This window comes from Microchirus variegatus (genome assembly GCF_963457635.1).
Source record: "Microchirus variegatus genome assembly, chromosome: 5".
NCBI classification, from domain to species: Eukaryota; Metazoa; Chordata; class Actinopteri; order Pleuronectiformes; family Soleidae; genus Microchirus; species Microchirus variegatus.
In genome coordinates this window covers 2,670,481-2,693,602 of record NC_139806.1, presented here as the reverse complement: position 1 = coordinate 2,693,602, position 23,122 = coordinate 2,670,481, and the positions used below count along the sequence as shown (strand labels likewise).

Below are 23,122 nucleotides of genomic sequence, written 5' to 3'. Positions count from 1 at the left end.
GATTTAAGACACATCCAGAGCAGCTCCCACCTCAGTCGTACTGATGCCATCCTGGGTGGAGAGGAGCTGGGAGGAGAAAGACAAAAAAAGAAAAAGAAGAAGCATACAAGACAAGGTGTGTTATCGATGAGCGGTCCGAGAGTCAAAGGGCCTCCTTGTTCTTTATAGTCGCTGATAAGCAGGAACAAAGCAGGAGCAGCATTACTCTTGTAAATCGAGCCTATCGCTCATCTGTGTCTGCACACCCTAAAAGCTTTTAAACCTCAGGAGGTGGACGATGGAGACAGACTACTTTCCTTCCTTAATATGGGAGCAAGGTCAGTGTGTGTGTGTGTGTGTGTGCGTTTATACAGCCGAACCTCCTGAGTCTACTTTCACTGAAGGTGAAAACAGCAACGGCTTGAGTTCACACTTTAACAAAGACTCGGTTTCCTGTTGTTATCCATGTATCTATTATCTGTTGTATTTGTACGAGCGCAGCCAGGAACCAGGAGTGTGTTCAAAGGAACGCAAAGTTGATGAAATACTCAAGCAATTCACGTTGTTTACAGTGTGAATCATTCACGACCCGCGCAGTGATCTGTGCTTTGTCAGGCGTGTGTGTGTGTTGTGTTTTTCACCCTCGCGTACGTTTTTCTCATCGGTGCCCTGGCGCGACTCCCACCACAGCTGCCGCTTCCTGTTGGCCGAGTTGCCGGTTCTGTTTCCGACCAGATCCTCCTCCTCGCACACATTGCTGTCTTTGTCGTCCTGAAACAACAGCGATAGAAAACTTCAGACGACGTCTATCTGCGCACGGTGAATCACGGGGCTGAGCCCAGAGACAAGGACAGTTAAACCGCTATTGAACGCGGCGTAGGAGCAGGGTGACCTTTAACATTATCTACATTTTAGCACACATTATTCTGCATTTCATCAGGAGCAAGTAATCCTTCTGACAAATGACGGCATTCTCTTCAGGTTCCTTTGTTCTAGGTGCAATTTCCTGTGTTTCAGGGATTTGAGAGGACGCATCCTCACACAAGACCAGGCAATGAGACTGCACCCAACTATTGAAAGAGGTTATAACTCAAAAAAATAAATAAATAAGGAATTGAGTGCAGATAACACATGGTTAAAGTATGTTTGTGTGTGAATATCATTTAAACTAATGTAAACGATTCATAAGAAGGCAACAGGCTTAATTTAACTTAAATTCAGTGACGCGTTGTTTCCGTTTCCAGACTCGAAGCTGTCTCGCTTTACTCGCGTTGTGCGTTTCTTCCACCGCTTCTCGTCTGCTCAATCGAGATTTGTCCGCAAAGTCATCACACGGCTTTTTTTTCTCCGCGCCGTTTCTCCTCAGTCACACACAAATATGTACACAGAGAAAGTAAAAAGCAAGTCTTTGCTACTTGAAGCTGTCTCGCTTTACTTGAGCTGTGTGCTTCTTCCACCGCTTCTCGTCTGCTCAATCGAGATTTGTCCGTGAAGTCATCACACTTATATGTTTCTCCTCAGTCACACACAAATATGTACACAAAGAGAGTAAAAAGCTGCCTGGCTTTACTTGCGTTGTGCGCTTCTTCCCCCGTTCCAAGTTTTTGTGTAAACGGGCATTTTATATTCAAAAGTTACACTTTAAGTTGTGTTTGTAATGCGAGTGAAGGAGCTGAATCGAATGTCGATCACACATTTGTGAATTTATGATAATAATAATAAAATCCTACACAAAGATTTTGTCAAAGACAAGGTCAGTCTCAGAGCGGCCTCTCTACACACACACACACACACACACACACACACACACACACGCACACACACACACACACACAAAATTAAAAAAAAAACATTTTGGTCGGAAATTTGAAAAAAAAAATTTGGTCAAAAATTTGAAAAAAATAAATTTGGTCGAACATTTGAAAAAAAAAAAGACCAAAAATGCGAAAAAAAATTTTGGGACAAAAACGTCATACTAAACTATGTCGTCCAAAATTTGAAAAAAAAAATTGAAAAAGACATTTTGGTCCAAAATTTGACAAAAAAGTCATACTATGTCGTCCAAAATTTTTTTTTTTTTTGACAAATTGAGTATAGCATGTTATAGCAACCTAAGGCAGTGATTTTAATGAAAACAAAGTGAGGACCGGCCAAAACTCTGTAAAAATGACCTCACTTTGTTGGTTAAAAACCCTCACTGGTCCTCAGTATGCTGCAAGTACAAGAACACACACACAGAGTGTCCGTCAATCTTCTCCTCACTGTTAAGTCTGTTTCATAATAATAATAATAATCATCATCATCATCATCATCAGGTGTCTTTTTGAAGAGCGGGCCTGGTTTTCCCCTCTCAGCACAGTAATATTTTCCTGCTGTTCGTTTTCTCTGTTTATTGTAAGATCCATTTTCAGAGTAAGAGGCGGGAAGATAAAAATCTACAGTCCTGTGTAAAAATGCACTCACTCAAGTTTATCTGATGTGGAAGAGACTTCAGGAGTCTGACGCAGATAAATGGAGTGGGCGCGGTCCATTTCAGATCTCCCGCTCTGTGTAAATGATGTCCTAAAAAGACTTTTAATGTGAAAGTGCACTCTGATTAACACAGGCTGGCGGTTAAGCTACACAAGCTTTTGCTCTAGTTTCACGTGTGCTGCCTTTGTCATGTGACCTGCACGCATCATCATCATGTCACAACGCGGAGGCTCTCGGAGAGGATTTCCATATTTCTTGTCAAAACGAGGCCGCAAGGGAGTTTCCTTGTTCACCATATTGGCTGATAAGTGGAAAATGAAAAATACTTTTTTTTTTTTTTTTATGCATTAATATTTGATGTTGTAATAAAATAAAATAATAATAAAACAAAAGATAATAATTAATAACATTTTTATAGCTTCATTTCGGTGCTCTACGTGTGTTAGCATATATTTTTGACGGCACGTCTCAGGGTTAAAATCAACAAAACTATTATATGTAGTACTGGGCACGTTTGACATGGAGAACAATGTTAGCGCACGTTAACGCATGGCGCATTTCCACGACAACTGACCGTAAAAAGCCGCGCATGATGTTGTGTTTGCGTGCCGCGGCACCGGAGTGCAGGCACCGTTTACCAGTTAGCTCCTTTAGCGCCGTTAGTGCGCCTACAGTTGAACTGGAGCGGTCTGTCAAATAACCAGCGTACCTGTGTGCTGCGTATGTGTGCCTCTGTTTTTAAAGTTTAGCGTTACTTTAGAGACTCGTTTTAACAATCACGAGTCACGTGAAGTCATGGAAACGCGCGATGCGTTAATGTGCATTAGCGGTAACGGCGTCTGCGCTAACGCACGTTAACGTGTCCAGCACTCATTATATATATACATTAATTAATGTTTAATTTAGGTACATATATGGAGTCGCCCACAGGTGAGAATTTAAACACATGCATGAAATAAACAAAATCTAGTTTTTGTTGGGATTTGTATATTTCTGATTGATTGAGAGAGTGTTTTTTTCCTCACCGTCAGCTGTTCGATGGGTTCCTGCAGCCAGAGGCGGATCAGCGTGGCCAGGGTGTAGTAGAGGATCAGCAGCATGATGGGGTTCACGAAATGGTTCCACTTTGTCTTCGGGTGCACGATGAGCTTCCACGTGTACGAGCAGTTGCTCTGAACGATAGGCGTGATGCCAAACACACTGCGGAGTAACAGAGACACACACACACACACACACACACACACACACACACACACACACACACACACACACACACACACACACACACACACACACACACACACACACACACACACACACACTGTATGAGGACACCAGCAGCTCCAGCATTCGCTTCTCGAAAGAAGTAGGAAATGAAACGGTCAATAAAACTGTGCTCATTGAGGATAAATTAACTTTATCGTCTATTCAGTTCAGATTATCGGATCTTAAATCTCGTCCATCAGTGGATTTAGCTGTGTCTTCTCATTAGGATAAACCTAACCCTAACCCACAGCGCCAACATACAGCCCATACAGAGACAAACAACCATTTACCCTCACATTCACACCTACAGTCAATTAAAGCTCTCATAGAGTGGTCCTGTTGCACATATATGTTAGTTATGGAGGTCTACTTACATACATTTACTTGTTTTTATGGTCAAAAACCTCCTAGTTGCTGTAAACGAGCCGATAGAAATCCTCTTTTCTGATGCTGTTTCCCAGCCGCGAGATTTGAGACTCAACTCTCTCACCCAGAAGACAGAGTCTTGTGATTGGCAAGTACTATTCAGCACACCTGCTCTCAGAAGCACAGCTCCCCCCTCTGGAACGGTGGATGCACTGCTCTTCATTATCAAAACATTGTTTTAACAGTGTTTAAAAATAGCTTCTTCACGACTCCCCGCCTCAGTCCCTTTGACGACCTTTGACCCGGAGTCAGACCCAGAGTCAGAAGACACTGTCGCTCGTGAAACACCTCCACAACGGACGTTATTCTTCTTCTGCGGTTCAATGTACGCAACCGGATGTGCCCGGACTAGTGCCCGGAGCAGGAGGATCTGCTGTTCAGGAGAACCGCTGTTCACGTAACCGGACCGGGTTTTTTCAGAGATCTCGCTGAGCCCGAGATTACAATAAAACACAGTGTTCTCAGCAGTGGCTGAACTGTTTGTTTAGAACCTTCAGGGCTTCATAAACAAGGTAATGAAGCAGATACACACTAAAAAACCGCGTTAATAGGAACTTCCGGTCTAGGTCCGCTTTAAGAGTGTCCAAATAGCTCTGTACAAAACTGGAGAACCTGTGAAAAAAGTCCACGCACACACACGGGCAGTACAAACTCCACACAGTCGACCGGGATTCGACCAGGTGACCTTCTTATTGTGAGGCAGCAATGCTAGCCACTGCACCATTCTTTAAATAATCTCAAGTTTATTAAGAAAGCTCTAACCATAACAAGCCGTTTTAGAAACACAACACTCCAACGGTGTGGAAGACGATGCCCTTTTAACAGGAACACACTCTAATTGAACCAGACTCAAATGTGCCTCAGCCGGTTGGGGTGAAAGGAAAAAATGGGGGACAGAAGGTTCACAGGCGTCACCTGCAATCAGGCACCTATTTTTCAAATATTGGAAAGGAAATATTGACAGGATGAAATCATACGCCATCATCTTCTGTACAAGGGTCTTTCTGCAAGGAGTTTGCATGTTCTCCCCGTGTGTGCGTGGGTTTTCTCCGGGTTCTCCGGCTTCCTCCCACAGTCCAAAAACATGCAATATGGGGATTAGGTGAATTGGTCACTCTAAATTGACCGTAGGTGTGAGAGTGTGAGTGAATGGTTTGTCTCTATATGTGGCCCTGTGATGGACTGCCGAGGTGTCCAGGGTGTACCCCGCCTATTGCCCAATGTCGGCTGAGATAGACACAGCACCCCCCACGACCCTCTGGTGGAGGATAAAGCGGTAGATGATGGATGGATGGATCATCTAAGACGTGAAACTCGTGATCGAGACTCTCTGCTACGTCCTGTTGGAACTAAGCAGCTTTTACATGAAGTTAAAGAGAAGAGATGAAAGTTATCCTTACTGACACGGAGATTGTGGATTAAACCGGCCGTCTGAAAATGACGAGAAAACACCCAGATGTGGTCTGTACCAGTGTGGACTTCCAGAGACAACTGGACATGCTTGTGGTTTTTGTCACGTGGTAGATTCAGAAGACTGGCCGATCTAGAGCTTCCATGTTTTGAGAAGATTCATCATCTGGTGGTTACATCCTGACCAGACTACGTCCACTTTTTTTCTGTTATACATTAACAATCAGAAGTAGAAAAATCTAAATCCGGACCTGTGTGTGCCACAGAGGATGTCACATGACTCGGCTCTTTTTCCGCCAAGCAGAACAAAGGTCAGGTTGCTCGACAGGAACCGCGCTGACGTCTTACAGTGACAAACGCACAGATTAAGAGTCTTTTTTTTATGCTTCCTGAACACTTTCGTCTCACAGCTGGGGAAGAAGGCCTGTGTGGTCACATGACTTGGTGGTGGGGGGGGGGGACTTCCATTGTGAGGCGGAGAGGCAGGAAACCCGAGTGGAAGCCAGGCCAGTCAACAGCCTCACTCAGCGCCGGCCCAACAGCAAGGCCAAGTCAATGTCAACAAGCAGGACAGCAGGGCGGGCAGTGAGGTGGCGGTGGCCTATTGTCCAGTCGGCGGACTAAACATATTAGATCCATATGAGTTTGTCTCTGAGGGAGTGGAGGCAGGAAACGGAGGGGGAACCTCGGGTTCTTTTATTAACGCTTTGGGACAGAAATACCACAGCGCTGTGGAAAGTCAACGCACAAGGAGTCCATGTTTTAAAAATCACCTCCAGTCAATCACTGGAAACCAAACACGGCAAATCGATGAGTTAGCGTTAGACTCGCCTTGATATTGTGTTTTCTAACTTCAGAGCTCCATGTTTATTGGGGCTCTAATAAATTGAATGTGGCTAAATTTTCTACCGTGTCTAAGTCGCAAATAGTTGTTCCAATATTAACCAAGCTTGGTTCACTCGTTGCTCTCATGATTCCAAACACATTTCTAATGTACTTCCATTAGCTCCGCCCACCCAGAAGTCGGCCATTTTGGAAAAACACAAATGGCTAGTGTATGCACACTCTTAGAAATAAAAGTGCTATGAAGAACCATATAAGGTTCTTTGGCTTGTCCTCATAGGAGAACCCTTTTTGGTTCCAGGTAGAACCTTTTTATAAAGGTTCCACCTGGAACCCTTTTGGAAGGCTCCACTAAGAACCCTTTTAAAACCCTTTATTCAGGAAAGGGGTTTCAAATGGTTCTCTGGATCAAAATGGTTCTTACTGGAACCATTAGTGTTACCAAGAACCCTTGAAAAACCCTTTCCCGAACAAAGGGTTCTTTAGAAGCAAATGGTTCCAGGTAGAACCTCAGCCCTTGTAGAAGAACCCTTTTGGAACCCTTATTTCTAAGAGTGCATTTGAATGAACTCGTCCTAGCACGTTTGAGAAAGCCACATCAAACTCAGTACATATGTTCTAGACAAGTTAATGATTAAAAGTTGTCAGAGGATTTTCTCTACGTCAAAAGGCGTGGCCTCTGCACTCCGACAAATTTGACATTAAAATGGCAGTAAAACTACTTTACAATTCCTTACTTTTTGAAAGCTTTAATGTTAACAGAACGACTTGAAATTTCCTACGAGCGGTCCCAGTTTTTCTTGGGTCGTTTTTCATTACATCACCGTTACTGCAGAGTCCACTCACTCTCATGAGTTTGTCTTGTCTAATAAAGAAACCTGTCACTGCGGCGCCGTCATCAAACCGTTCACCGCCGTCAGGACACAAGGTTTCGTCCAATGGCGGCTGCAGCTAAACATAGCAGTTAAAAAGCCTCGGCCCTGACTCACACAGAGATCAATAAAACCAAGTAACACCAAGGACATGGAGACAACAGTGATAGAGACGCTGGTGATGTTTGAAAAGGTGCAGTTAAAAGTTAGTGAAACTATTAATTGGATGCTTGGTTATTCATTATTTATTATTATTCAATGCTTTGCTTCGTTTCAGCCGTTCACATTTGGCATCTTAGCTGAAAGCTACTTGTATTCCCCAGCTGTTTGTTTCAGAAACAAAGCAAATCAACCCCCAGATGAAAGTTTAAAAAGCAAATAATTAAAGATCACGGCTGTCATATATTGTTTTATTACACCTACAATGATTGTAATCATTCTGTAACATGTGAGTTGAGTTGAGTTTTAATATATTTTTAAATAATTTGCATTTGAAGCGACTCAGGCTGAGTGCAGTAGTGTTTGAAGCGTAGGTAAATCCAAAAAAAAGAATAATTTTTTTCAGATTTTTTTTTATTATTAGTGAAATAAGCTGAGTTGTATCTTGATTTTAAACAAATACATGTGATCAACAAAATCGCGTTTTAAAAAAAGTCACACCTTTTTGTGTGATAGCAGAATTTGACCATATTTATAGTCAATTTCACTGTTTCTAACACGTGAAGATTTCCTTCTTTTAACATTAAAAAGCCAAAGAAACGAATCAGGTATGAAGGGTTATAATAATAATAAGTGTATTTTAAGATCATGAAATACAGATCATAAACAGTAGATATTTTATTTCTCACTCTCTCACATTGACGCCAAACTGTCTGACTTTAATTAATCACGTACTTGTTTAGTCTATAAAATATCAGAAACATTGAAAGAAGTTGATCAGTGTTTATAGTTTAGTCTTGTTTTGTCCACAAACCCCCACAATGCATCAGTTTGAATGAAAAATCAGGAAGCATTGTTTTAATGATTTAAAAAAACACACTCAATCTGACAAATTGTTTTTAACGAAATAGTTGACGATTAATTAAGTCAGGGAGCGGTGAGGTCGTCACCGCGTTGCCGCCTTCCTTCATCGCAGCGCGTTGGCGAGACGTGCAGCGACGTGGCTTCACTCCAACCCCAACGTTTCACCGCCGCAGCCACAGACAGCTGATCGTCTCCTCTCTCATGCATAATAAAACAAGAGTGGTCGTAGCGAGGAGCCTAAAAGCTCTGCCTCTGACACCGATGCGCCGCGGAGTAGGAGTTATGCATTTCCCCTCGCAGCTGGCTTTGCCTTTTCCTTTGCCTTCTTGTTTGTAACAACAGTAAATGTTTATTCACGTTTAAACAAACTTGCCAGGCCTGAGATAAATATTGTCGAGTCAAAGCTGTGCACCGTCGCCGCGACATGTCTGTATTTTCACATTATTAAGCGTCAGTGTAAAGTGGAGCTGTTTAACAAGTGAAATACCCCCCCCCCCCAAGTACCCATTAATGCGACAAGAGAGACGGGAGATCTGATGCTAATGAGTTTATCGTCGGCTCTCTGTTGTTTGAGAGACGGTTTGTGTTTTGTTGCCAACATCTGATTTAACTGTGTGTATGCAGAGAGCTATTGTCAAGCGTAAATAAATAAAATAAAGTTAAATCTACGGCTTCGAGCTCCCCGAGCTGAACCTCTATCGCTCCCTGTGGATTTCTGAGCAGTTACCAAAACAGTGCGGCCTCGTCTTTTAGCGTGGCGTTACTTTTCCCAGACGACAAACCAGGAAGCTGAATTGGAGCTGCATGGTGAAGGAAACAGCAGCAGCTGTTACTGGCACGAGCAGGTAGGTGTTCGGGCAGCGCATGGATTTCATGGTGAACCCCCTCCTGCCCGTCGCCCTACGTCAGCTGGGATTAAATCACTTCTGAAACCTTTCATGGGAACTCCTTGGTGTTCTTCCGGCTGCTGTCTCACTTTACTCACGCCGTGTGCTTCTTCTGCCTCACTCCCCAGCCAGCATAGTGGGCCCCATAAGGGTTATTTTCAGGCTTACAATATGGGTCCCAAGTGGGTAGCTTGGTAATAAGTGAGGCATGGGTTTGAAGCAGGTCCCATATGATTTCAGTAATATGAAGGGAACCACGAGACCATGAAAAAAAACAAATCAGACAAACCCAATTGAAAACAAAACAAAAAAACCGACCTGATGTAGTCATCGCCTGGGGAAATGGCCTCCTGGAAGAACTGGAACTGGTAGAGGTAGAGGATGATGAGGTGTCCGGCGCTGAAGATGGCCATGAGGACGCACATGCAGCTGAAGATGAGCGTGTCGAAGGTCCGGCAGAGCGACCACCAGGTGCACAGGAAGAGGAAGATGAAGAAGTAAACGGCCGAGGTCATCGAGGGCAGCATGACGCCTGCGAAAGCAACAGAGGTGTTTGAGAGGTTTGATTATCAGGACACAGGGTGTTTATATATATACAGTATATTATTGCTTTGATATAAATATGCATCAAATCAATATATAGTGGGAGATTAAGTAGAATTATGACCCTGAATATTTAACCACCTTTGTTTTAACCCACGATCAATGCTAACCCTCTTTCTGTTTTTAATCTATAAAACAGGAGAGAAAAACAACTTGTTTCTCTAAAACTAACTCAAAAACAATATATATCAATGTATTTTTCTTAAATTTAACAAAGATATAGGTGGATTATTACCTTTAAAAAGTTTCTATTGTGGTTCTCTTTTGTCTTAAGGACTCATAGGTCATTTTACACCCATATCTAAAGAGGATGTACGATGTATTATCAATTGAAATTAACAATTTTGCAACTACATATGCTCAATTTACTAAAGCTAAGAGCTGTTATCAACAAAACTTAAAGTCCTGTCCAATGACAACGTGGTTGATAATGTCAATTTTTCAGAATCCAGAAGCTGGGCTTCCCTCTACTCTCTCTCTCTCTCTCTCTCTCTCTCTACACAACCTGAGCAGGAAGTCTGAAGTTTGGTTTCTGATGAAGCAGGAGTGAGTGCTCACCGGTCATGCCCAACAAGATGGTGACCACCACCTTCCCCGCAGTGGTGATCAGGTTCCCGATGATCTCCTTCACCTTGGAGGCCACTTCGGCCACGATTCGCAAGACCTTCATCTTTGCGCTCTCCTTCTCTTCCTCTTCCTCCTCCTCCTCTTCCTCCCCCTCCAGGTCCTCCTCGTCCTCCTCGTCCTCCCCGGCCTCATAGCCTGCCTCGTAGTCCTCCTCCAGCAGGATGTTGTCCTCCAGGCTCATCTTCTCCTCTTCCTCCTGACAGAAGTTCACAGTGAACAAACATCGTATTATTATTGTTATTCATTTACAGGTCAGAGCTCTCCATGGTGCTGAAACAACAGTTTCCTACAGGTGAGCACATCACAGCGTTTAAAAATGTGCCGCGGCTTAAATAAATATATTGTGCAGCATGTGCGGCCTGTGCTGCTGCTTTGAGTCGGCGCGTCCTTGGCTGTTGCATCGATTTCTATTTTGGTCCAGACGATGTATTGTGATTGGCAAACACAAAATAATGCGTGAGCGGAAAAAGCTGCAGGAGGCCTGTTATTTCAGGAGTGGGTTTGAGAGTTGGTGGCAGCTTTTTGAGAGAAATCGATAAGTCTTTCTGCGATTTTACTCACATTAAGGGACTCAAAAGGTGTAGAATCTAACACTGAAGCCATCGATCTAGTGGATTCACACAATGCTGATTTAGCCACAAAACTCTCTGGGCCCTACAATCGATAGCATGTCCAACTCCACCTTTTGCAAGTTACACAGCACGTAATTACACAATACTACAAATTTGCTCTGGCCCAGTGGTGCAACAATAAAGACAGAGAAGAAGAACAGAGAGAGGAGCAGACTCCTGCTGTGAGGCTGCAGTACCACTGGTGGAGACAGAGGGGGCGACAGAGAGCACCTACTTTGGTCCCCACTAGTGTGTGTGAATCCTTGTGTGTGTGTAGGGTCTTTAAAGACAGTAGAACGTTGTGAATGAAGTAGAGAAGAAGAACAGAGAGAGGAGCAGACTCCTGCTGTGAGGCTGCAGTACCACTGATGGAGACAGAGGGGGCGACAGAGAGCACCTACTTTGGTCCCCACTAGTGTGTGTGAACACTTGTGTGTTTAGGGTCTGAATTTTCTATGATGAGAACATGAAAAGTTAGAAAACATGACACCGTGACAGTGTTTTTGTGCACAGTAAAACAAAACGAAGCACAGGGAAAGTGAAGTCACAGGTGGCTCAGCGTCACTGTTTGAAATCAAACGGCAGTTTTAAGCTCACTGAAGCAAATAAAAGCCTGAACTTCAACACAGCGTCTATGAATGGATTCTGTGGCGTTGAGATGGAGCCATCTGTGCCAGCGCGAGCGAACGTGAACGTGGCTTTAATTAACATTGAGTCATAAAGTGAGGGAGAGAACCTGCCACAGAACGAGGAGGCTGAGCTCATCAACACTCAGGCAGCAGCTCTGCATTCAGAGATGCTCAGTGTGTGAAGTAAGTATGTAAACAGCAGCACAAAGGACTGTTGACTCTGCTGGGCCACTTCAGCGTCAGTGAGGAAGGAAAACTATCACTAAATGTGGATATTTTTTGATTCTTTATGAATTAAATATCCTTTTTAGTTACTAAATACGCCATCCTTCGTACGTCTGAAAAAACACACGCAATTCTTTTTTATGGCGACATTTACGCGTCTCAAATGCGAGCGACGCCTCATGACTCTTTATTCCTCCAGCACCAAGGAGCTGCTGCACTTATGAATTAATGCAGCAGATCTGAGTGATGTTTTTATTATTCACTAACATCAGATTACACAGATCGTCTGCGCCACGCGAGGCCCCTGGTGGTGTAAAAATGGAACTACAGTGCCTTGTCCTCTCGTGAGTAAGCGTAATTCGATCTTTTTTTGTTGTTTTTTTTTAAACTGGAAGGTGCTTTATTGATCATTTTCCTATACTTGGAAACATAATGTCCAAAATTGACACTGTATTTCACTGAAACAGACCTAATCTAGCAATTTAGACGAAGCAAAATTATAATGATGGTATAAATCAAGTGTTAATTAAGCTTATTTTCCCCATAGACTTCCAATCGTCGCCCCCTGGTGGTTACTTCTTCATTCTTTGTGGGCTTCACTTTTAAAAAAATGCTTATATATATATATATATATATATATATATATATATATATATATATATATATATATACATATGATATATTAACTCAACTTAATTTTTCTGAGAATCGGGACAGCACTTGCACTAGAGGGAGCGCACATTTTTGAGATGGAGGGTTAAGCAAGGAATTGGAATTCACCCTTAATCTAAGACAGACACGCGAGGACGTTTGACGTTTTTAATGAAACCCACTTGTTCGTCTGCGTCAAAGTCGGCGTTGTACTGAGCCATGTCCTCAGGCGGCCTCTTCTGGACCAGACTGCGACACAGCAGCCAGATGGCCAGGCCGGCCATGAACATGCCGATGTCGGGGATGAACACTCGGATGCCGTTCCCGGCGTCGGCGCCGATCACACTGAGGACACAAAGACGGTGGGAAGGGGAAGAAGAAGAAGAAGAAGAAGAAGAAGAAGAAGAAGAAGAAGAAGAAGAACAGGAGGGACAACGTGAGACAACGTCAACAACAACAACCTGACTTTTCTGAGAAATTCAGGGACTTTTCTTTCTTTCTTTCTTCCTCTGTGTCTTTGGATCTGATTTATCACTCATTTCCTTCCTCTCTTCCGTCCCTCATCTTCCACATGGCAGTCATCATTTTTTAAGAAACATCTCCACGTCTCTGTGGATATTAAATCTGTCAGTGAACACACAAACCTTATTTTTTTAAACCTTATGTGTTTATTTACACCCCGCTGTAATGAATTTTAATTCAGAAATGTGCGGCTGTTAAAATCGAGCGAATTCCATTAAAACAAAAAGGTCATGGGGTTTTTTGTGTGTGTGAAAAACATGTTTACTCCGGTTAATAAAGCAACTGTGTTTATAACCCAAGGACATTTTTAATATTATACCTGTTCAAATACAGTGATTTTATTCTGTACTTATATTTTTATTAATAATACTATAGAGTTATACTGATACTATACATGTTTTATGATTGCAATGAATGGTTTGAGGGCTGAAACAATTCATTGATTATCATTTTTTAAACCTCTTTTTAACACATTATTGTATTTAAATATACAGTTTATACAGAGGCTATAAAATGTGCAGCATAAAACGGGTTTTATCCTTTTTTTCTGCACAACCTACAGGCGTGTTTTTTTCATTCATTCATTTCATTGAATTTGTGAAATTTGTGAAATACGTCACAGTTCAAAATTCACTCAAAAGAAAAACGGACACACACACACACACACCCAGGATGTCCATATAAGGAGTTGTGCACAGATCCGTGCCGCGTGAGGCTGCTACCTCGAATTATGATTTTAATCTCAAAATTCCGACTTCAATTTCCAAATTCTGACTTTAATTTTGACTTTGATCCGAGAATTCTGACTTTAGTCCGGGAATTCTAAGAATAAAGTGAGAATTCTGACTTCAATTCCAGAATTTGGACTTTAATCCCAGAATTCTGAGAATAAAGTCAGAGTTCTGACTTCAATCTCGGAATTCTGATTTTAATCTCGGAATTCTGACTTTAATCCCGGAATTCTGACTTTAATCTCGGAATTCTGAGATTAAAGTCAGAATTCTGACAATCTCAAAATTTTGACTTTAATCCCATAATTCTGACTTCAATCTCAGAATTCTGACTTTAATTTTGACTTTGATCCGAGAATTCTGACTTTATTCCGGGAATTCTAAGAATAAAGTGAGAATTCTGACTTCAATTCCAGAATTTGTACTTTAATCCCAGAATTCTGTGAATAAAGTCAGAGTTCTGACTTCAATCCCAAAATTCTGACTTCAATCTCTGAATTCTGACTTTAATTTCAAAATTCGGAGATTAAAGTCAGAATTCTGCCTTTGTAAAAAACTAATGAAAAAATTGAAAGAAAAAAACAAAACAGCTGAGATTAATCTCAGAATTCCTGCGGTTAAACCCACCTGAGAAAAAAAGTACTCAAAATGATTCAAATCTGAGTGAAAAAGTTCACTGAAAAGAATTCCAAGAATTAATTCTTTGCTCCATGAATAACAAAAAAAAAAACATTCAAACTTCATATTGTTTTGGACAAAACAAGATCTCGTTTCCATTTGCTTGACAAATGTTTGCTTTTGTCGGGCATTTGCAATTTGGTCGTAGCGCAGAGACGATAAAGGAGCTTCCGTCGTGTTATAAAACACTCGTAAACTCATTCATATTTAGCTGCGTTCGCTCGGCGCGGGGGTTTAATCCACCGAGACCGAATCCTTAATCATCGCAGGCGCATCACGCAGAGTCTGGTCGTTAATCTCTGCGGGCAAACAAAAGCTTTTGTAACATTTGATGCATTGACGCGTCTGCTCGAGCGCTGAGAAACGGCAAATGGTTTAAACAGGAAACTAAACAGAGGCGACAGGAAGCTGCAGGATCCACAGACAAGAACACGGATTTATGAGCTGCAATGATCGCAATTAAAGCAAGGAACGTTGTGTTCATTCAAAACCGTTTCTGTTTCCAGTGTTATTCAAATATTGGGTTGAATGAAACACACACAGATGCCGAGTGTGTGTGTGTGTGTGTGTGTGTGTGTGTGTGTGTGTGGCTGCAGAGGAAGCTTATGAAAGTTTACAAGTCGCAAAAACAAAAGCACAAATCAAGACAATGGAAAAGGCTCAGATAAACAAGTGCGGTCTTTGGCTGCTGCTGCTGCTGCTGCTGCTGCTGCTGCTGCTGCTGCTGCTGCTGCTGCTGCTGCTGCTGCTCAAATTCGGTCAATAAAAACCTACTAAGGCTGCAGCTAAGGATTATTTTCATAATGAATTAATCTGCCCATTATTTGCTAAATGTTTCTCAAACCAAAAATCAGTTTGAATTATTTATTTCTTTTCTGGAGCAAAAAAAAAAACCTTTTAGAAACTGAGAAATGTGAATTCATTTACTTGATGAATAATCGCTTCATTTAGTCATCGTCTCTAAAACCGACGACTCCTCAGACCTGCTGTTCACAAACTGTGTCTACACGACACTGTCTAAATATTTGGTATAAACATAAAAATGTGAAGTGAAAACAACAACAGCTGCGTCTTCCATTTAGGCCGTAAAGCGATTCCATGTTTATGTGCGCGCCGCACCATCCCGCGTGCACACAAACAGGTGAACGCGCAGTGTTTGTGCTTCGACTTCCGCTCCCACTTACTGCGCTGTCTGCGAGCGGCTGAGTACTGGAAAAATAAAAGAAGAGTCTGCCGCGTGTCTGACGTCGTGCGGACGCTTTCCCGTACACAGGAAACCACAGCTAATACGATCACGGGGAGGGAAAGAGTGTGAGGAGACAGACGCCGTGGAACAAAAAAAAACAACAAAAAGAAAAGCTGGTTAGGCCTCGTCAACGCATCGTCAGACCTAAGTGGGGTTTAGTGTTCGTCCAAGAAGCCGCACCGCGTTTTATACGCCGAAAAGTGGAGGTTAATCTCATTGTGGGCGTCGCTATATTTAGAAAGAAGAAGAAGAAAAAAAAAGCTTTACAAAGACAGAGCGGTGAGGAAAGAGAAGAAGAGAAAGGTGCTGACGTTAAAAGAAGAGAAAGACTTTAGAGTTTTGATAGTGCTGAACTCACAGAGTCCAAAAACGTCGCCACCTACGACTGCTTTTTATTTTTCTGGCTGCAGAAAAAGTGATTTGCAGGCATTTAAGGAACGAGTGTTTATAAAAATGAGAAATCGTCAAATCTTTTATCTTTTATATATAACATTATACTGTCCAGAAATATTATTTTACTGTTTTATTACATAAGAGAACCATAATAATAATAATAATAATAATAATAATATGTTATGATAATACTACAGTAAACATTATTTTGACATAGGGAAGTCACATTGAAAAGTCCACAGCAGGGGTGTCAAACATTACACCCCTGCTGAAGAATTCTGACTTTAATTCAATCCCAGATGTCTGACTAATCCCAGAATTCTGAGATTAATGTCAGAATTCTGACATTAATCTCAGAATTACAGAATTAAAATTGATATTTTGGGATTAAAGTCAAAATTAATTGAATTCTGACATTAATTTTGACTTCAATCCAATAATTCAGATTTTTCTTGGGCCACAGCTGAGATTAAGCTGTTTTATTTCTTTTTCTGCCGTACATTACAGAAATAGAAACTTATTAAATGAATAAACATCATTATATGACCACATTATAACTTTGTATTGCTGTTATTACAGTTATCCCTTTATCAGTGTGTGTGTGTGTGTGTGTGTGTGCGTGTGTGTGTTCCAGTATTTCATATAAACTGTGAGTTGTGCAGCAGTAATAATGTTGTGTCACATCGCTAATTCATCGGCCTCCTGCCTGACGGGAAAATTGTACAAAACAAAAAAATAAATGGCAAACGCGAACGAGAACATTATTGAACACATTCGTCAGGAGGTGAATTCTTTACGTCTTACCTCTCGAAGCCGATCTGTCGTATGGATTTCTCCCACGTGGAACCTGAAAAACAGAGAAACATAAATCACTGTGTTATACTTTATTGTTTTGGCAAAAGAAAACAACTTTATTTTTATTTGTTTGGTTTCATTTGATTTCCAGGTGACTGTTGGAATAATAATAATACTAAGAGAATAAAAAGCATGTGTATCCACAGTCCTGGGATCTGTTTTCAAGTGTTCCTGAACGTCGCAGAGACACTTCCAGGTATTTAAAAGCAGGAGCGACTACGGACGCTCGGCCTTTTGTTCTGTTGCCAGAGAAAAACAAACACGAGGATCAAGACTCTATGATTATACGAATATATCCTGTTGTTCTCGCTCTCGTGTAAATTAACTGCTGTGACTTCACTTCCTGTAAGTGGAGCTCAAAGAATAAGTGATAAAACACTTCGGTAACGCTTTCTTTTACAGTCCCCTAATTACCAGGTATTTACCTGGTAAATTCATGGTAACACCAAAGTGTTACTAGGTAATTACCAATGGTAATAAGAAAGTAAATACAGTGAAACTGTTGCCAAAATACTGGGCATTTACCTGGTAACTATATAGTTAATTATAGCGTGTTATTACTGCTGTTAATAAGAAGGTATGTACAGCTAAACTATGGCAAAACTATGGTAAATGTAAGTGTATTATTGGGTTATAAACTGGTAATAAGCAGGTACCTACAGTCCCCTAATTACTAGCTATTTACCCAAGGGGTAATCTAACAAACCTAACCCTAAAAATGTGTGTAATTACATGGAAACAAGCTTGGCTTTCTTTTACAGTACAGTTTTACTTTACTTACCGAGTACATTACCGTGCATTACCCAGTATTTTGGCAACTGTTTCACTGTATTTACTTATCTTATTACCCTTGGTAATTACCTAGCAACACTTTAGTGTTACCATGAATTTACCAGCTAAATACCAGGTAATTAGGGGACTGTAAAAGAAAGCGTTACCAACACTTCATTACCCACACACACACACACACACACACACACACACGTGTGGAGCTGTATAATAAACTGTATTCACATTTAAATGACTGCCATTATTTGCGTTTATAATTATTAATTATCATTAAATCATTGATTCTGTTGTTGACTGTGATCTGACAATTTAGCTGATAATCAATTCTCATACTGAATGTAAATAAAACAATGTCATTGACTATTGCTCTTTTTTTTTTTAACGACCATAATTACTCAATCTCGATCAATATTGGTGAACTTTGACCCAGAGCCTCAATATACAAAATTTGCAAACAACAAAACATAAAATATTCTAATTTTAGGTTTAAAGAACTTGTTTTTTATAACATATTCTGTATATAATTGCAGTGCAGACATAAAACATCAGTGTTGTTTGTGTATTATTTGTCACTATTAAACAGTTGTGTTATTGTATCAGATGCATCAGCCCTAACCTCTCATTTTCTTTTCTAATTTTTAATTTCTGTGTATTTTTTAAACTTCAGGCTAAAATGTTGACATTGAGTGTATTTTTTTTTTTTTACTGCTGATAAACATTAGCTTTAGCATTAGCTTCTGCATGACACCTATTAGCAGGGGCTGAGGTGACACAGTGGGTGGGCCGATGGGTCCACAGATGGTTTTGTAATTTGTGGCGTAAACATCTGACGCCAGCAAAAAAAATGCAAACCCAGCTGTGACTTTGCTTTTACACTCACAAGGTTATCACCAGATTATTGAAGGTCATTTGTCCTCAAAACCAAACCACGTTTGTCCTCATTGAAAACTGTAAACAAGTAAACCAGAGAGATGTAATAAATAAAGTAAACAGGAGGATATAAACAATTTCAGGTTGTAGTTGTACATAAACACCAGATTTTGCGTTGATAAATTAGAAATTTGAACAGTTTTAAATTGTCTCAGTGTCCAAAAACAGGCCCCTAAAAAAATGGAAATGAAAAAGATGAAGCTGATTCTCCGACTTCCTGCAACGGCGCGAGTTAAAATACTGAAATAACCAGTATTTCATGTGCAACTTCTCACAAACACTAACGCGAAACTACTGTAACCCAATTGTTGGAGCAGATCCACTGTAGAGAAAACGCAACGTTAGCATCGGCTCGGTCCACAGTGGGATGAAGACACAAATACTGCGCGACTAAAGTGACACTTTCTTCCTGCTGAGGCGAGGCCACTTTCCACATGAGCAGAGCAGAGCAAACCAAAAATACATGTCCTCAAACTTTATGTGAGCGTCATAAAAACGCTCTGTTCTGTACTCGGTCCATTTAACCTCTCGGCCTCAGCGTTTTTTCTTTACGCTGGTACTGCTTCTGTCTCTGTGGAGCCTCGTCCTGCTGCACAGAGACAGAGATCACGCAGAGTTAGTCGACTTTTCAGTGTTATCACAGAATGTGGATGTGGAGTGAAACGGGCGGCAAAAATACAGACGTCAGGACTTGATAAAGACGTTCCCTGAGGAGATTTTCTCAAAAACAACCCTTACACAGACTGTCATACGTTGGTTAAATATACTGAATATATACTTCTACTCATAGTAGTTTATTAGTACTTCAAACTAAAATGTGTTTTATGTGTTTAAAAAAAAAAAAAGGTCTGTAGTTAATGTGGAGGAGAGAAAAAACAGAGTCAGATCGACATTTTATTGAACAAATGATTCATCGATTAATTGAGAAAATAATCTACAGAATAATCGAGTTAGCTGCAGCTCTAAGAATCAATCGTCAACTATTTTGAACAACTATTTAAGCTTTTTTACCATTTTGCAGACTATAACATGTACTAATCGACAGATCGACCTCCACCCAGTGTTGTTTTCGTCAGCGATGACGAAATCTTTTTCGTTGACGCCACTTTTTTTCATGACGATAACGAGACGGTGACGAGATAAACGCGACTCTTTGATGATGAAAACATGACGAGACGTGTGTGAGTTTCGTTGACGAGACGAGAATGGACGAACATGTCAGTGGGTGTGGTCTGTCAGACGTTTGAAACGCATGACAACGAGATTTTTCGGCCAATCACCTAACGGTCACGGAGAAAGCACATGGCTACTTAATATGCACGTACCCCGCTACTGCTTCTGCTGTGTGTGTGTGTGTGTGTGTGTGTGTGTGCGTGCGCATTTTAAGCTAGCGATCTTTATGCTAACGTGTTAGCAAACAACAAACAGATTTTTTAGAGGCAGAAAGAAAGCAGGACATGACAATAACTGGACACAGTAGTTAGTAGTAGTGGCTAAAGTTAGCTTTTGTTACGCTAACATCAATTCATTATGTGTGTGTTTCTTTAGCAGCATGTTTAGCCATGTTTACATTCAGTGACAGTGTGGTGATCTCTTTGTGTGTAATAATAGCCAATGTACAAGCTCACAGTGTGTTGAACTTATAGATCTGCTGCTATTTTCAACTTATGTGTGACACTGCCCAACAACAATCTCCAATACTTATTGACCTAAATACATTTGTTAAAAGACTATACTTCTTTTTTCGACTAAAACTAGACTAAATCCTTTTTGAGTTTTCGTCGACTAAAACTGGACTAAAACTATCACATATAGAAGTGACTAAAATGTGACTAAAACTAATAAGCATTTTCGTCCAAAAGACTAAGACTAAGACTTAATCTAAGATGGTTGTCAAAAACAACACTGCCTCCACCCGTCAGGTGTTCTCTGACGGTTCATAACAGAAGTTTTATGAGTCAAGGGAGGAAAAAAAAAAGGGCAGTTCCCACTGACGGTGACTCAGCACAGAGGAATGATAGGCGATGGATGACTCAGAAGAAAGCCGCCCCCCCAGCTCGTGTGGTGTCCAGTGTCTGACCTGCACTAACAGCTGGAGGCGTCGTCCCTTGTGAGTGAAGGTTTTTCTCACTCAGTTTACTCCTCTAATGGTTGTGTTTGGCGACAGCAAACAGAGGAAATGATATGAAGTCATCTGTGTGTTGTAACCGCCTCGCCGTGGAAGAAGGACTCCCCTGTTTATACTGCAGTTGGCGGCCAAAAGGAAAAGGGTGTCAAGGGGCCAAACAACAGATATAGAAACTTGAGATAAGGCCCCCCCCGGTGGATTTAGTGGACTTAAAGTAACGTCTGGCTTCCTGTTTGAGTGTCGTACAAAATAAGAATGATTTCTACACAGAATGACAATGATTTTCTTTTATGTGACATTCTGAGTTACACTCCCTCACTGTGTGCCTCATTAATTTGTCCCAATAAGAGCTCTGATCCACCAGCTGTTCACTGTGGAGTGATTGGGAGTGCTACAGTGCTCGTACAGCGACTCTGCTGCTGCTGCTGCTGCTGCTCAATGACGTCCATAATGGCTCAATGTGTTATTCATTTGAGCTTCAATGGACTTTTATTTTTATTAAGTCTGGAACAAGGAAAAAGCGCCATCTCCAACCATTGTTTCCTGGAACCCAGATCACCACCAAACCAAACCAGTGCCAAAACCTACATCCACCCCAAACAGACAAACTAAACCTTCCTCACACGACCTCAAAGATACCAACGTAATAATCCGAGCTGGTTGTGTTGTTATTGTGTTCATTTTGAAATCATCAAAGTGCCGAGTGCGAGTCTGTTAACGCTTTACCACCTCCAGACGCCGTTCCTTCATTCTGAAGACATAAAACTTAACAAGACTATAACTGTGTCTAAAATCGCTCTCTATTTTACGGCGCGGAGGTGCTATATTTACCATCCGCTACTTTATTTGTCTGACGTCAGAGAGAGAGACGTTAAAAATCACCCGTTCAACAGGTCCTTTTTTCCCACGCAGCTGAAACGCTAACGTTAGCCTGCGTCACCCTCTCGACGACGTGAACGAATTCTCTTGACCTGCTGGCGTGGGTGCAACAGGAAACCGTCAGGGGATTGTTTAAATCCACTTTCTGCAACACATTTTGTGGTAATTCATCCAATTACTCTGCACATTTTTTCAGTTTTGGAGCACAAACGGAGGGTATAGCCTCCGCTGCTAGCAACACGCAACACTGTGCAGTGTGGGTCAGTGTTACTATAACACAACAAAGGTTCTGATATTTTTTATATGAAAGATAAATACCGATATCGAGGGGTCGCCACAGCAGATGATTTGAAAGAGATTTAAGTTGTCTGCACTAGCATGAGTACAACACTGGATGTAGTCCTTGTTGCTAGCATCCAATTAACCACCAACAAACCTTCTAGTCACGAGCAATGTTCCATTGTAATGACGTAAAATTATAGTTTTAGCTACTACTACACTACTTTGTAAAGTTTAGGTGACGACGCTGAGCACAAGGAATTGCACGGCTGTTTTTTTCGTGACAATAAAGAACCTCGAATGTTTTCCAAACGACGTCAAAGTCGTCACTACACACACTGGACACACAATATAACATGTAGATTTCTTGCACTGCTGGCCACTGACTGACGACTGACCGGAAAAAGACGCGTGTGATGTCATGTTTTCGTGCCGCGGCACCGGAGTCCAGGCACCATTAACCAGTTAGCTCCGTTAGCTCCTTTAGCGCTGCTAGCACGCCAACAGTTGAACTGGAGCGGTGTGTTTATTAAAAGAAAAGAGCAGCGCTACAAATAACTAGCGTACCTGTGTACCGCGTATGTGTGTCTCTATTTTTAAAGTTTAGCGTTACTTTAGAGACTCATCGGGAGTCACGTAAACATGACGTCATGCCCGTCTTTTTCCAGCCAGTCGTCATGGAAACGCTTCATGCGTTAGCGTTGACGCCGCTAACGGCACAGCACTAATTTTTCTGCTTCTGCTTTAGTGTTTTTAACACTTTTATAGTGACCGACGCTCCGTCAATCACGTTAACTACAGCTGGATAAATAAACACTATAATGTAATAAAGTTGAAAGCCGATCGATGCTAAACGCAACAATGAATTACAGCCTCTGTGATTTGCTTCGTGTCGTATTTGTATCTGAACCGCAATTTCAATTTGTAAATGATTAAGTCTAACGTTATGTATTGATTTATGTAGATTTCGATTTATACATAAAAATATGAGAGCCGAACTTGGAGTTATAAATAAATAAATGATGGACGTAATAAAAAAAAAATGTCGTTTAAATATACATTTGGAAGCTTTTTGTGCAAACAAAAACATCCGTTTACCGATTTACGATCGCGTTAATGCGAGTAATATGTGGATAAACCATGTTAAGATGGACTGAATGAATGGTTT

General features: G+C 41.3%; 1 protein-coding gene across 1 annotated transcript in view; it reads right to left on the bottom strand.

The window, feature by feature from the left end:
- piezo2b (piezo-type mechanosensitive ion channel component 2b) overlaps positions 1 to 23,122 on the bottom strand; it is a gene marked incomplete at both ends in the record, with an annotated part of 103,142 nt that overhangs the window by 62,820 nt on the left and 17,200 nt on the right. The window contains 7 exons of the mRNA XM_083888982.1: positions 31 to 66; positions 631 to 750; positions 3,477 to 3,651; positions 9,497 to 9,710; positions 10,340 to 10,604; positions 12,707 to 12,869; positions 16,899 to 16,941. Coding sequence (XP_083745108.1) covers positions 31 to 66; positions 631 to 750; positions 3,477 to 3,651; positions 9,497 to 9,710; positions 10,340 to 10,604; positions 12,707 to 12,869; positions 16,899 to 16,941 — 1,016 coding nt within the window. The remainder of the gene's footprint in view (positions 1 to 30; positions 67 to 630; positions 751 to 3,476; positions 3,652 to 9,496; positions 9,711 to 10,339; positions 10,605 to 12,706; positions 12,870 to 16,898; positions 16,942 to 23,122) is intronic.